At 44.3% G+C, this 16,164-nt stretch overlaps 1 protein-coding gene across 1 annotated transcript in view; it reads right to left on the minus strand.

Moving 5' to 3' along the window:
• otud7a (OTU deubiquitinase 7A) overlaps window positions 1–16,164 on the minus strand; it is a 132,653-nt gene that overhangs the window by 29,293 nt on the left and 87,196 nt on the right. The window contains exons 9-10 of the mRNA XM_061916938.1: window positions 15,552–15,679; window positions 15,326–15,475 (exon numbers count right to left, since the gene is read on the minus strand). Coding sequence (XP_061772922.1) covers window positions 15,326–15,475; window positions 15,552–15,679 — 278 coding nt within the window. The remainder of the gene's footprint in view (window positions 1–15,325; window positions 15,476–15,551; window positions 15,680–16,164) is intronic.

Genomic DNA, 16,164 nt, shown 5'->3' on the forward strand with positions numbered 1-16,164 from the left:
AACGGCGCTCGCCAAATATTCTTATCAGAAAAACATGTTTAATATAAATAGTGGGATTGTCCTCCTAGAGCGGCTCTTTAGCGCCGCCCTAGTGGCTCTCAGGAGCTTTTCCAAAAATGTGTGAAAAATTGAAAAAGATGAGAGGAAAAAATATATTTTTTGTTTTAATATGGTTTCTCTAGGACAGGGGTAGGGAACCTATGGCTCGCGAGCCAGATGTGGCTCTTTTGATGACTGCATCTGGCTCTCGGATAAATCTGAGCTGACATTGCTTTAACACAATAAGTAATGAATAATTCCACTTGTAATCACAGTATTAAAAATAACATTCAAATTATAAAACATGCTCATGCATTTGAATCCATCCATCCTTTTTCTACCGCACTTGTTCAAGAAGTTGCATTAATGGTAAGAAGTAATTTGTTTATTATTGGTTAGTGTAGGACTTGCCCTCCTGGGGGTTCTTCGGACCACCAAGCACCGACATGAGAGCCTGTTTCAGGGTTACAATATTGTTTTATTTTATTTTCGTTCTCGCTCGCACTCTGGCTCCAGCGCCGACCTCGTCTCTCCTCCTGGCTGCTACTTATAAACAGAGCGACAGGTGATTAGATAACAGGGCCCAGCTGGGCCATTTACGCACCTGTCGCTGATTTTGAGGCCGATCCTGGCAACCCCCCGCTTCGCTGCAGGCCCGCAGGCCACGCCCCCTCCATAGTTAGCTTCAGAATTACAATGTTATTACGAAGAACACGAGACCTATTATACTCTAGAAATGTTGGTCTTACTTAAAAATGCACACGCTTTGTTGTGTTCAGTGTTAAAAAAATATTATATGGCTCTTACAGAAATACATTTTAAAATATTTCGCTTCTTGGCTCTCTCAGCCAAAAAGGTTCCCGACCCCTGCTGTAGGAGCACAAACATGACATAAACCTCCCTAATTGCTATAAAGCACACTGTTTATATTGAACATGCTTCACTGATTCGAGGATTTGGCGAGTGCCGTTTTTGTCCTACTAATTTTGGCGGTCCTTGAACTCACCGTAGTTTGTTTACATGTATAACTTTCTCCGACTTACAAAGACGTGTTTTGTGCCACTTCTTTTTCTGTCTCATTTTGTCCACCAAACTTTTAATGTTGTGTATGAATGCACAAAGGTGAGTTTTGTTGATGTTATTGGCATATTTGATCACTGCATGACTGCAAGCTAATCGATGCTAACATGCTATTTAGGCTAGCTATATGTACATATTGCATCATTATGCCTCATTTGTAGCTATATTTGAGCTCATTTAGTTTCCTTTAAGTCAAGGGGTGTCAAACTCAAATGCAGTGGGCCAAAATTTAAAATTGAACAAAGCCGCGGGCCAAGGTTGAAAAAATGAACCTTTTAATAGGGACCCAAACAAGTTTTGCATTGACTATTGAACAAGCAAGGCTTATATAATTTTATATCCATCCATCCATCCATCCATCATCCTCCGCTTATCCGAGGTCGGGTCGCGGGGGCAGCAGCCTAAGCAGGGAAGCCCAGACTTCCCTATCTCCAGCCACTTCGTCTAGCTCTTCCCGGGGGATCCCGAGGCGTTCCCAGGCCAGCCGGGAGACATAGTCTTCCCAACGTGTCCTGGGTCTTCCCCGTGGCCTCCTACCAGCTGGACGTGCCCTAAACACTTCCCTAGGGAGGCGTTCGGGTGGCATCCTGACCAGATGCCCGAACCACCTCATCTGGCTCCTCTCGATGTGAAGGAGCAGCGGCTTTACTTTGAGTTCCTCCCGGATGGCAGAGCTTCTCACCCTATCTCTAAGGGAGAGCCCCGCCACCCGGCGGAGGAAACTCATTTCGGCCGCTTGTACCCGTGATCTTATCCATTCGGTCATGACCCAAAGCTCATGACCATAGGTGAGGATGGGAACGTAGATCGACCGGTAAATTGAGAGCTTTGCCTTCCGGCTCAGCTCCTTCTTCACCACAACGGATCGATACAACGTCCGCATTACTGAAGACGCCGCACCGATCCGCCTGTCGATCTCACGATCCACTCTTCCCCCACTTGTGAACAAGACTCCTAGGTACTTGAACTCCTCCACTTGGGGCAGGGTCTCCTCCCCAACCCGGAGATGGCACTCCACCCTTTTCCGGGCGAGAACCATGGACTCGGACTTGGAGGTGCTGATTCTCATTCCGGTCGCTTCACACTCGGCTGCGAACCGATCCAGTGAGAGCTGAAGATCCCGGTCAGATGAAGCCATCAGGACTACATCATCTGCAAAAAGCAGAGACCTAATCCCGTGGCCACCAAACCGGATCCCCTCAACGCCTTGACTGCGCCTAGAAATTCTGTCCATAAAAGTTATGAACAGAATCGGTGACAAAGGACAGCCTTGGCGGAGTCCAACCCTCACTGGAAACGTGTCCGACTTACTGCCAGCAATGCGGACCAAGCTCTGACACTGATCGTACAGGGAGCGGACTGCCACAATAAGACAGTCCGGTACCCCATACTCTCTGAGCACTCCCCACAGGACTCCCCGAGGGACACGGTCGAATGCCTTCTCCAAGTCCACAAAGCACATGTAGACTGGTTGGGCAAACTCCCATGCACACTCAAGAACCCTGCCGAGAGTATAGAGCTGGTCCGCAGTTCCACGACCAGGACGAAAACCACACTGTTCCTCCTGAATCCGAGGTTCGACTATCCGCCGAAGCCTCCTCTCCAGTACACCTGAATAAACCTTACCGGGAAGGCTGAGGAGTGTGATCCCACGATAGTTGGAACACACCCTCCGGTCCCCCTTCTTAAAGAGAGGGACCACCACCCCGGTCTGCCAATCCAGAGGTACCGCCCACGATGTCCACGCGATGCTGCAGAGTCTTGTCAACCAAGACAGCCCCACAGCATCCAGAGCCTTAAGGAACTCCGGGCGGATCTCATCCACCCCCGGGGCCTTGCCGCCGAGGAGCTTTTTAACTACCTCAGCGACCTCAGCCTCAGAAATAGGAGAGTCCACTGCAGCTTCCCCAGGCACCGCTTCCTCAAAGGAAGACGTGTTGGTGGGATTGAGGAGGTCTTCGAAGTATTCCCTCCACCGATCCACAACATCCACAGTCGAAGTCAGCAGAACACCATCCGCACCATACACGGTGTTGATAGTGCACTGCTTCCCCTTCCTGAGGCGGCGTATGGTGGTCCAGAATCGCTTCGAAGCCGTCCGGAAGTCGTTTTCCATGGCTTCCCCGAACTCTTCCCATGTCCGAGTTTTTGCCTCCGCGACCGCTAAAGCTGCACACCGCTTGGCCCGTCGGTACCCGTCCACTGCCTCCGGAGTCCTATGAGCCAAAAGAACCCGATAGGACTCCTTCTTCAGCTTGACGGCATCCCTCACTGCTGGTGTCCACCAACGGGTTCTGGGATTACCGCCACGACAGGCACCAACAACCTTGCGGCCACAGCTCCAATCAGCCGCCTCGACAATAGAGGTTCGGAACATGGTCCACTCGGACTCAATGTCCCGCACCTCCCTCGTGACATGTTCAAAGTTCTCCCGGAGGTGGGAATTGAAACTCTCTCTGACAGGAGCCTCTGCCAGACGTTCCCAGCAGACCCTCACAATGCGTTTGGGCCTGCCAGGTCTGTCCGGCATCCTCCCCCACCATCGCAGCCAACTCACCACCAGGTGGTGATCGGTAGAAAGCTCCGCCCCTCTCTTCACCCGAGTGTCCAAAACATAAGGCCGCAAATCCGATGACACAACTACAAAGTCGATCATGGAACTGCGGCCTAGGGTGTCCTGGTGCCAAGTGCACATATGGACACCCTTATGCAAATAATACAAATAATAAAAAATATCAATGGCATATCAAATAAAATTTAAATAAAAATGTAATGCCTCTATTCTGTTTGCAGCCTTCTGAGGTAAATATCAAAACAAACTTTTTCCGCAGGCTAATAATGAATTTGAAAATAAAATAATAATGAATGAATCAAACATTCAAGCATTGAAGTAGCAAGAGAAAGTGCATGAAAAAAACCTTAATTATTGCTCAGTTTGCTACACTGATTTGCTTTAACACTGACTATGGAAAAAGCAACGCTTATATAACTTAATAGTGCAAAAATCAACTTAAAAAAAAACAAACGGAAAAACATCAATGGTATATAAAAAAAATGTAAATGAAAAATTGAATGCCTCTTTTAATTGCAGCCTTCTGAGGTAAATATCAACATTAACTTTTTCCACAGGCGAATACATTTGAAAATAAAGCAACAATGAATAAATCAACCGATCAGGCCTTTTTAGTGCTCAGTTTGCGACACATGGTTGTTGGTAGCAAGCGGTGCATATTGTAGCTTCCCGGAAGAGTTAGTGCTGCAAGGGGTTCTGGGTATTTGTACTGTTGTGTTTATGTTGTGTTACGGTGCGGATGTTCTCCCGAAAATGTGTTTGTCTTTCTTGCTTGGTGTGGGTTCACAGTGTGGCGCATATTTGTAACAGTGTTAAAGTTGTTTATACATCCACCCTCAGTGTGACCTGTATGGCTTTTGAATAAGTATGCCTTGCATTCACTTGTGTGTGTGTAATGGCCGCATGTATTATGTGAATGGGCCGGCACGCTGTTTATAAGGAGGAAAACCGGACATGACGACAGGTTGTACAAGATGTAGATATTGTTGTCCGGGTAGAAATCGGGAGAAATTTGGGAGAATTGTTGCCCCGTGAGATTTTCGGGAGGGGCACTGAAATTCGTGAGTCTCCCGGGAAAATTGGGAGGGTTGGCAAGTATGACTATTAGCGGTGAATGCGGTGTACCGGCGGGCCAGCTCTAATGTTAATTGGAAATTGCCTCAAGGGCCAAATGAAATTACATGGCGGTCCAAATTTGGCCCGCGGGCCAGAGTTTGACACCCATGCTTTAAGTCCTCATAATTCAATTTATATCTCATGACACACTATCTGTATGTAATGTGGCTTTTAATTTTTTGCGGCTCCAGACATATTTGTTTTTGTATTTTTGGTCCAATATGGCTCTTTCAACATTTTAGGTTGCCGACCCCTGTCCTAGAGAAACTCTATTAAAACAAAAATATATTTTTTCCCCAATCTTTTTCTATATTCATACATTTTTGAAAAGCTCCAGGGAGCCACTTAGGAGGCGCTGAAGAGCCACAGGTTGCAGACCCATGTTCTAGAACAATTTGTACTGTCTAGAAAACAGACATTCCTGACTTTGGTTTGAGCACAGCAGCACATTTAAAAGTTTTAGTTCACCGGCAGAGTAAACATATTTTAACCCGACCTGAGCCTCTTGCTGTAGATTTTTTTTTTTTTTTTACGGAACCCAGGCAGTTTAATCCAAGCCCCGAGGCCGTTTGAAGCAACACATGAAACCACAAAAAGCAACGTTTTAATTCTGATTGCCGCTTCGATTCAATTAAACGGACGGCCCGGTGAGTAAAACACTTCTGGGGCTTTAATAGATAGAGCAGTGAAACCCAGCCAGCGCTGGGAGGTTACACGGCTGTTCTGTAGGTGGTCTTTGTGTAAAAGACAGCCTTTTACTTCATTCAAGGAGAAGATGGAGAAGTTGGTGCAGGGCTGCCAAAGAAAACCCGTAATGGCTTTGAGAGCAGGGCTAGAAATAGAGTTTTCCAGCGCACCAGTTGCACTCAGTTTGACCACACCAACACAGATGAAAAGGTGCTGCGAACAGCGTCTGCAGGATCGGGCTGCGGATTCAATGCCACATCTAATCAATGACGAGAATAATTAATTGTTTTTTTATGGGATGAGTGTACTGAACCCGTGTTGTATGCTGATAGCAACCCTGTGTGTGTGAATAGAATACAGTGTTTCCCCCAGAAAATGTGTTAAGTTAAGGTGGTGTCTCTCCAGGGCAAAGGGGGTGGGTGGGTGGGTGTAAGGAACAGTGTCTCCATCTCATTGCTGCCACCAAAGCCTGGGGGCGGGGCTATAGACTACAGACTGTGGTGAAGTAGGCCAGCTTCGTCGCGTGAAGAAGCCTACAATTTTTGGTTGTGTTTTCGGCTCCATATGCTGAATGCCGATATACTATATATATTATATATACAAACCCCGTTTCCATATGAGTTGGGAAAATGTGTTAGATGTAAATATAAACGGAATACAATGATTTGCAAATCATTTTCAACCCATATTCAGTTGAATGTACTAAAAAGACAAGATATTTGATGTTCAAACTGATAAACATGTTTTTTTTTTGCAAATAATCATTAACTTTAGAATTTGATGCCAGGCAACACGTGACAAAAACGTTGGGGAAGGTGGCAATAAATACTGATAAAGTTGAGGAATGCTCATCAAACACTTATTTGGAACATCTCACAGGTGTGCGAGCTAATTGGGAACAGGTGGGTGCCATGGTTGGGTATAAAAACAGCTTCCCAAAAAATGCTCAGTCTTTCACAAGAAAGGATGGGGCGAGGTACACCCCTTTGTCTACAACTGCATGAGCAAATAGTCAAAGAGTTTAAAAACAACTTTTCTTAAAGTACACTTGAAAGATATTTAGGGATTTCAACATCTACAGTCCATAATATCATTAAAAGGTTCAGAGAATCTGGAGAAATTACTGCACGTAAGCGGCATGGCCGGAAACCAACATTGAATGACTGTGACCTTCGAATTCTCAGACGGCACTGTATCAAAAACCGACATCAATCTCTAAAGGATATCACCACATGGGCTCAGGAACATTTCAGAAAACCACTGTCCCTAAATAGAGTTGGTCCCTACATCTGTAAGTGCAAGTTAAAGCTCTACTATGCAAAGCGAAAGCCATTTATCAACAACATCCAGAAAGGCCGCCGGCTTCTCTGGGCCTGAGATCATCTAAGATGGACTGATGCAACTTGGAAAAGTGTTCTGTGGTCTGACGAATCCACGTTTCAAATTGTTTTTGGAAATATTCCACATCGTGTCATCCGGACCAAAGAGGAAGTGAACCATCCAGACTGTTATCCACGCAAAGTTGAAAAGCCAGCATCTGTGATGGTATGGGGGTGCATTAGTGTCCAAAGCACAGGTAACTTACACATCTGTGAAGGCACCATTAATGCTGAAAGGTACTTACAGGTTTTGGAACAACATATGCTGCCATCTAAGTGCTGTCATTTTAAAGGATGCCCCTGCTTATTTCAGCAAGACAATGACAAGCCACATTCAGCACGTGTTACAACAGCCTGGCTTTGTAAAAAAAAAAAGTGCGGGTGCTTTCCTGGCCCGCCTGCAGTCCAGACCTGTCTCCCGTGGAAAATGTATGGCGCATTGTGAAGCGTGAAATACGACAGCGGAGACCCTGCACTGTTGAAGCTCTACATAAAACAAGAATGGGAAATAATTCCACTTTCAAAGCTTCAACAATTAGTTTCCTCAGTTGCCAAAAGTTTATTGAGTGCTGTTAAAAGAAAAGGTGATGTAACACAGTGGTGAACATGCCCTTTCCCAACTACTTTTGCATGTGTTAAAGCCATGAAATTCTAAGTGAATTATTATTTACAAAAAAAATAAAGTTTATGAGTTTGAACATCAAATATCTTGTCTTTCGAGTGCATTCAACTGAATATGGGTTGAAAAAGATTTGCAAATCATTAAATTCAGTTTGCTTCAACGGTGGCAGAGGGGTTAGTGCGTCTGCCTCACAATACGAAGTTCCTGCAGTCCTGGGTTCAAATCCAGGCTTGGGATCTTTCTGTGTGGAGTTTGCATGTTCTCCCCGTGAATGCGTGGGTTCCCTCCGGGTACTCCGGCTTCCTCCCACTTCCAAAGACATGCACCTGGGGATAGGTTGATTGGCAACACTAAATTGGCCCTAGTGTGTGAATGTGAGTGTGAATGTTGTCTGTCTATCTGTGTTGGCCCTGCGATGAGGTGGCGACTTGTCCAGGGTGTACCCTGCCTTCCGCCCGATTGTAGCTGAGATAGGCGCCAGCGCCCCCTGTGACCCCGAAAGGGAATAAGCGGTAGAAAATGGATGGATGGATGGAACAATAATCAACAGATTCCCAGCTGTTTGGAATGCACACCATGACTGCAGAAGTTGGTTTTGGTGTGCCTGGAATAAGTTTATGGAAAAACACCATGACAATGAAGCACTGATGTTCTACCAGTGACCCCTCTGCCGTGGACCCTCCCACCATCGAGCAGCCATGCAAGGCTCCAGTAGCACGAAGACTCCGTGAAATCTAGAATCAAGTTACTGGGAGGGACTCCGCTTCTTTAGGCTCCACATAGCGGAACCTAAAGAAAAGAGTCAGTATTCCAAGCAGCCCGTGGCACCTGAACACACACGACCACCAACAGACCCTCTGGCGGGCTTTGCGGTGTGTGTGTGTTGGGGCGGCCGGCCGCTGGATGGAGAGCAGGCCTACACACACAGTGGTCTTCCTGTCAGCAGAAAGCCAGGGTTTGTCGGGGGGCCTACGGCAACCCAAGGACCCTGCCCATATGTGGTGATGTGGTTACGGGCTTCCTAGTCGCTGCTCTGCCCTAATTGGCAACGGAGGCTTTTCAGCCTGACCTTTTCCTCGGTTCACATCTTGGATGCCTGGCATCCGGTCTGGAACCTGAGCCAAAGTCGCAATATTTGACTAGTTAGATATGCTACCTCAGTGGAAGCATTTAAGTCCCGTCTTAAAACTAATTTGCATACCGTATTTTTCGGATTATAAGTCGCTCCGGAGTATACATCGCACCGGCCGAAAATGCATAGTAAAGAAGGAAAAAAAACATACCATATTTCCTTGAATTGCCGCCGGGGCGCTAATTATTTTAAAACCTCTTCTCACTCTGGCATTTACCAAAAGCATGCGGTAAATTTAGGCCTGCGCTTATAAATTTGAGTGTGATGTAGGGATACCATCAGGAAAAGCACATTTAATAAAAAATAACGTTATTATGGTCTTACCTTTACTTATAAATGAAGTCCATGCGCAGCTCCTTCTGATCAAAAGCATCGATAACTTGTTTATAGAAGTCTTCCTTATCTTTCTTCAGTTTTAAAAGTCTCTCTGTCTCGATGGAGATCTTCCTTTATTACCCCCTGCTTCGATTGAAAGTCCAGTTTAGAAAACGGTTTTATATTAGATATGTAATCCTCCATGTTAAAAGTGCAAGCGAGAGGAAAAAATAAAGGATTGCTGCTCACTCTTGCTGCTTGTTGTCACTTCTTCTGCAGCAGAGTAGTCGCAAGAAGGATCACTAGCGCCCTCTACCACCAGGAGGCGGGAGTCATTTAATGACTCATTTGACACAGCTACGGTATATTAATAAAACATAGCTGCTTACTGTTCTTTTTAGCATATTCAGTAGCTTGGACCTTAAATCCTACTGAATAGCTCTTAATCTTCTTCCCTTGATGCGATTTCAAATTATGGAAATCAGCCTCCTCCATTTTGAAAATGATGACACGTGAAGTGTCAATCGTGACGCGACGAGTTTGACCCGGCGGAAATTCTAGGCATATGCCAATTATTTGGCGAAACGAGTTTGATCCGGTGGAAATTCTAGACATGCGCTAATAAAAATAATATTTTGCGAAACGAGTTTGACCTGGCAGTAATTCAAGGCAGGCGCATACTATACACCCGGCGGCAATTCATGGAAATACGGTATATATAGTGGGGCAAAAAAGTATTTAGTCAGCCAGCGATTGTGCAAGTTCTCCCACTTAAAATGATGACAGAGGTCTGTAATTTTCATCATAGGTACACTTCAACTGTGAGAGACAGAATGTGGAAAAAAAATCCAGGAATTCTCATTGAATTAATTTTAAAGAATTTATTTGTAGATGATGGTGGAAAATAAGTATTTGGTCAACCATTCAAAGCTCTCACTGATGGAAGGAGGTTTTGGCTTAAAATCTCACGATACATGGCCCCATTCATTTTTTCCTTAACACGGATCAATGGTCCTGTCCCCTTAGCAGAAAAACAGCCCCAAAGCATGGTGTTTCCACCCCCATGCTTCACAGTAGGTATGGTGTTCTTGGGATGCAACTCAGTATTCTTCTTCCTCCAAACACGACCAGTTGAGCTTATACCAAAATGGATACATGGATGATACAGCAGAGGATTGGGACAATGTCATGTGGTCTGATGAAACCAAAATAGAACTTTTTGCTATAAACTCAACTCGTCGGGTTTGGAGGAAGAAGAATACTGAGTTGCATCCCAAGAACACCATACCTACTGTGAAGCATGGGGGTGGAAACATCGTGCTTTGAGGCTGTGTTTCTGCTAAGGGGACAAGACGATTGATCCGTGTTAAGGAAAGAATGAATGGGGCCTTGTATCGTGAGATTTTGAGCCAAAACCTTCCTTCCATCAGTGAGAGCTTTGAATGGTTGACCAAATACTTATTTTCCACCATAATTTACAAATAAATTCTTTAAAATTCGTACAATGTGAATTCCTGGATTTTTTTCCCACATTCTGTCTCTCACAGTTGAAGTGTTCCTATGACGAAAATTACAGACCTCTGTCATCATTTTAAGTGGGAGAACTTGCACAATCGGTGGCTGACTAAATACTTTTTGGCCCCACTGTACGTCGCACTGGAGTATAAATCGCCTTTTTTGGGGATATTAATTTGATAAAACCCAACACCAAAAATAGACATTTGAAAGGCAATTTAGAATAAATAAAGAATAGTAAACAACAGGCTGAATAAGTGTACGTTATATGAGGCATAAATAAGCAACTGGTATGTTAACGTAACATATTATGGTAAGAGTCATTCAAATAACTATAACATATAGAACATGCTATACCTTTACCAAACAATCTGTCACTCCTAATCGATAAATCTCATGAAATATTCTTCCTCGATGTCGCTTCTAAACAACTCCAAAGGTATGCGTCGCTTCCTCTTGTCGTTTTCTGCTGCATATTTCACTACGTCCAGCTTGTAATCTGCAGTACATGATTTCCTTTTCGGTGCCATCCGCGGTGCTCTCCAAGGTTTCTAATAGTCATCCACATTGACGTCCCACTGGGTTGTGAGTTTTTCCTTGCCCTTTTGTGGGCTCTGAACAGAGGATGTCCTCATGGCTTGTGCAGACCTTTGAGGCACTTGTGATTTAGAGCTATGTAAACAAACATTGATTGATTGATATTTGAAGCATATGAAGGCATTTCTCACAAATCCGACAAGACATAAGAGTGCCACTGCTGTGTAACGTGAGTCCTCCTCAAAAGTGTTTTCATAACATCCTGGAGAGACACTGCAGTTAAAATGTTCCAGCAGAGAACTCCATGTACCAGAGAGGAACAGTGCAGGCGTGGACTAAGTACTGATGATGTTCCAGCAGCTTCCGTGGACCTGAGCACCATCTAGTGGGCACAGGGCAGAATGCCACACCCACATTCCAAAATAGGCTGCTGAGTCGGTAAAGATTGTGAGGACTTTGGTGGGTTTGACTGTAAAAAAGGATTGGCCGGAATAGGAATTTGTAATGACGTCCGTCTGCTAGTCTGACTCGGACTTAATAACCGGGTTGATGTTCACATGCTGAGAACAGGCTGGGCTGTGGAGAAGCAGTCGGTGAAAGAAAGAGACGACAGGGGAAGCGATTCTGGCCAGCCGCCCGCTTAAATGACATGCGAGTTCCACCCACTGAGTCAGATACACAAAAAGTGGCGTGACTGCTCGGGCTGGTTGTCAAGGAGATCCACTCTGTTTGGCAATTAAAGGGAACATGTGAGGATTATTCTGACCTCAAGAATAAGCAAAGCATTCGGCGTCGGAACGTTGGCACTTTCCCCAGGTGCAAGAAGAAGGAGTCCCGCGACCGCATGAGGAAAATACAACACGGTGACAAATTCACGGATTTTACCTCAATGAACTTTAAACTGCAAATGTATTGTACAAACCTCGTTTGTAAACAATGATTTGCACATCATTTTCAACCCATATTCAGTTGAATGTGCTACAAAGACAACATATTTGATGTTCGAACTGAATAGAATTTGATGCCAGCAACACGTGACAAAGAAGTTGGGAAAGGTGGCAATAAAAACTGATAATGTTGAGAAATGCTCATCAAACACTTATTTGGAACATCCCACAGGTGTGCAGGCTAATTGGGAACAGGTGGGTGCCATGATTGGGTATAAAAGCAGCTTCCCAAAAAATGCTCAGTCTTTCACAAGAAAGGATGGGGCAAGGTACACCCCTTTGTCCACAACTGCGTGAGCAAATAGTCAAACAGTTTAAGAACAACGTTTCTCAAAGTGCAATTGCAAGAAATGTAGGGATTTCAACATCTACGGACCATAGTATCATCAAAAGGTTCAGAGAATCTGGAGAAATCACTCCATGTAAGCAGCATGGCCGGAAACCAACATTGAATGATCGTGACCTTTGATCCCTCAGACGGCACTGTATCAAAAACCGACATCAATCTCTAAAGGATATCACCACATGGGCTCAGGAACAGTTCAGGAAACCACTGTCATTAAATACAGTTGGTCGCTATATCTGTAAGTGCAAGTTAAAGCTCTACTATGCAAAGCGAAAGCCCTTTATCAACAACATCCAGAAACGCCGCCGGCTTTTCTGGGCCCGAAATCATCCAAGATGGACTGATGCAAAGTGGAAAAGTGTTCTGTGGTCTGACGAGTCCACGTTTCAAATTGTTTTTGGAAATATTTGACATCGTGTCATCCGTACCAAAGTGGAAGCGAAACATCCAGACTGTTATCGACGCAAAATTTAAAAGCCAGCATCTGTGATGGTATGGGGGTGCATTAGTGCCCATGGCATGGGTAACTTACATATCTGTGAAGGCACCATTAATGCTGAAATGTACATACAGGTTTTGGAACAACATATGATGCAATCTAAGCGCCATCTTTTTCATGGGCGCCCCTGCTTATTTCAGCAAGACAATGCCAAGCCACATTCAGCACGTGTTACAACAGCGTGGCTGCGTAAGAAAAGAGTGCGGGTACTTTCCTGGCCCGTGTGCAGTCCAGAACTGTCTCCCATTGTGTGACGCATTATGAAGCGTAAAATACAACAGCGGAGACCCCGGACTGTTGAACGACTGAAGCTCTACATAAAACAAAAATGGGAAAGAATTCCACTTTCAAAGCTTCAACAATTAGTTTCCTCAGTTCCTAAACGTTTATTGAGTGTTGTGAAAAGAAAAGGTGATGTAACACAGTGGTGAACATGCCCTTTCCCAACTACTTTGGCACGTGTTGCAGCCATGAAATTCTAGGGTAATTATTATTAATTATCTTTGTGGTGCATTCAATTGAATATGGGTCGAAAAAGGATTTGCAAATCATTGTATTCCGTTTATATTTACATCTAACATTATTTCCCAACTTATATGGAAACGGGTTTGTACATACATACACGCATGCACGCACATATATACATATATGTCCTGCCTCGAAAGAAACCTGCCTCGGTGCCCTAAAATATGAGCCCTCCTTTAAGGCAACACTTGCCTTGACCTAAAAAAAAATATATATATATATATATATACTGTATATATATATATATATATATGTATAAACTTTTTTTAATTCATTAATAATATAAACTTGTCAGCTATTTGTCAATTCATGATGCCTTTATCTCTATTTTTATATTTTGATAGTGGGAGGTATTTTTTCAAATATTTTTTTGTGTGGAAGTTATGTACATTTACATGTACATGCAGATGATGTATCGGAACAGATACATCAAGAGTTTGAGCAGAAATATGTCACATAGAAATTAACTATACACAATAACACATTAGCAAAATGCTGTGTGAATTCCTTTGTGACACGAAAAAAACACAACTAATTTAAAAAACAAAACCCTTTGTTAATTTTTGATATTAAAACAAAACAAAAAGCAGTTTGGCTCATGAAGATGACATCTAACAAACAAGGTTTGTTCCTATCTTGGTTTAGTACAACAGTTTGGCCTACAAAAATAAAGAGGAGTGACAACTCACACATCAAATACAGAATCTTCACAGCCTTCGTTCAGTTTGATGAGACGACAAAACATTTTAGCTAGTATTGATGTTAACTGAACACTGATAAATGAAGGAGTGAACATCCCAGTAAACAAACTAAATACTTTATAAACAAGTTGTGACAACGTTCACGAAAACATCACCTGCTGCATTCTCCTTCGCTGTATACTGTTGCGTTTGGACCAGATGTACCTCCAAGGGAATTTAAGTTGCTGGTCAATCCCAAATTACTTTTGATGACACATGAGCTGAGTTTTAAATGATCACCCAGAAAAGAATAGGTATTTTGCAATTTATTCCAAAGCTTTGGAGAGACCAACCTAAAAAAACAACACATTCAAACCGCGTCGCCCAGTTGATCTGAAAACATTACGGCAGTGTTGTCTTTTTTAATATGCCAATAGCCCCCACCCTTCAGAACGAATACACATGTCTATTGTTCTCCTTAGCTGAGAACAGGATGAGATAAGAATGGAGTATTGCTACTCCTCACATCCATAAAGCCAGGGTTAACTTGCAGTGTACCATGGACTTGAGATTAAAAAATAGAAAGAGTACAAATGGAAAACACTAGCTATTTCAAATATGACTATAAAAAGAAATAACTCTTGAATATGGATCTATGTAGATATCAATCTCCGTCAATACTTATAGTAGACAAGTGTCTCCAATATTGTCCACACATGTCTCCATCCAAACACAGCAGTGCACTTTTAAACACACGGCGGGAAGTGAGGGGAAATGACGTTAAACCAAGCGCTTGGCTCCGTTTACGCCGAGGGTAAATCTCCCGAGCAAAGTCCGTGTCTTTCGTCCGCCATGATTGTCAAGGCAAACACGGCTAGTGTCTTTGTGTTACCTAAAATGCATTAATAAATGACGGGGTTTCGGTAATTAGAAAATTAGACAGTATTACTAACCGTCTGGAATTTTATCGCAAATTATCATTATACCGTTTATTGTTACAGCCCTCGTCTGCGGTCGCGGCAAATGCCGCAGTTGTCGTGGTTAAACTCGAGCCCTGGCCTTATGGTCCGAAAAATACGGTATTAGTGCTAAATAAGAAGTGGAAACTCCCACTTTCTGGCCACTCTCAGGTTCCTGCTGCTAACTGGCATCTTTCAATAATGAATCACACATAGCACCACTGCTATTTGATGCATTATTCACCTCCGGCAGGACAGCCTGACCACTCACAATCTCCCAACCTGAGTTGGAAGCAATGACTTTCGCACACAACACCTTAAAACTGCCAGTCCTTGCGGACCACATCGAGAATCTGCAATGAAGCTCACTTCTACCTTGCTCTCGCTGCTGGTCCCTCTGTTCCATGGACACCAGGGCGGAGAAGTGCGCCTGATCGTAAGCCAACACCAGCGGGGAGCAGTGGCAGCGGCTGGGAGGCACCTCCAGAGGCAAGTAGAGGCCACCAAACGGGATGGGAGCAAACGCTAGGAGTCAGGACCACTGCGTTAAGAGTTGGACATTTCTCCATTGTTGGAAAGATTAAGACACGGCGAAGGCTACCTTCTCCTCCCGAGTCTCTGAGCATTGTGTCGGCCACCACCACAATCGGCCTGCGGAGCACGTGGGCCAGCACAAACACGTGGAACTCCTCCAGGCTCTCATAGACCGGATCCTCCGAGTTATCCACTCTGCAGATAGAAACACGCAGGATTTTAAGTTCCCGAGTCAACACAGAATCAGAAGAATCAGAATCAGAAGAGTTTTTATTGCCATTGTTTGAGAACGAGGTTCACAAACTAGGAATTTTTTACTTGGCGCAATGGTGCAACATAAAAGACATATAACACAGAATAGAACAACATGAGCTGTAACTGAGCTATCAGATCTTGTTATTGTTATTGTGCCTGATGGTCGAGGGGGAAAAAACTGTTTAGGTGTGGGTCTGGATGGACCGCAGTCTCCTGCTTGACGAGAGAGGGGAGAATAGTTTGCGTCCAGGGTGAGAAGAGTCCGCTGTGATCCGACCCACACGCCTCCTGGTCCTGGAGGAGAACAGGTCCTTGAGGGGTGGGAGTTTGCCGCCAATCACCTTCTCAGCAGCACGTACGATGTACGCCGCAGTCGATGCTTGTGGCGCTGGGAAACCACTCGATGGACTCGATGATGGCTGAGT

The sequence above is a fragment of the Nerophis ophidion genome, linkage group LG12, assembly GCF_033978795.1.
Source record: "Nerophis ophidion isolate RoL-2023_Sa linkage group LG12, RoL_Noph_v1.0, whole genome shotgun sequence".
Classification (NCBI taxonomy): domain Eukaryota; kingdom Metazoa; phylum Chordata; class Actinopteri; order Syngnathiformes; family Syngnathidae; genus Nerophis; species Nerophis ophidion.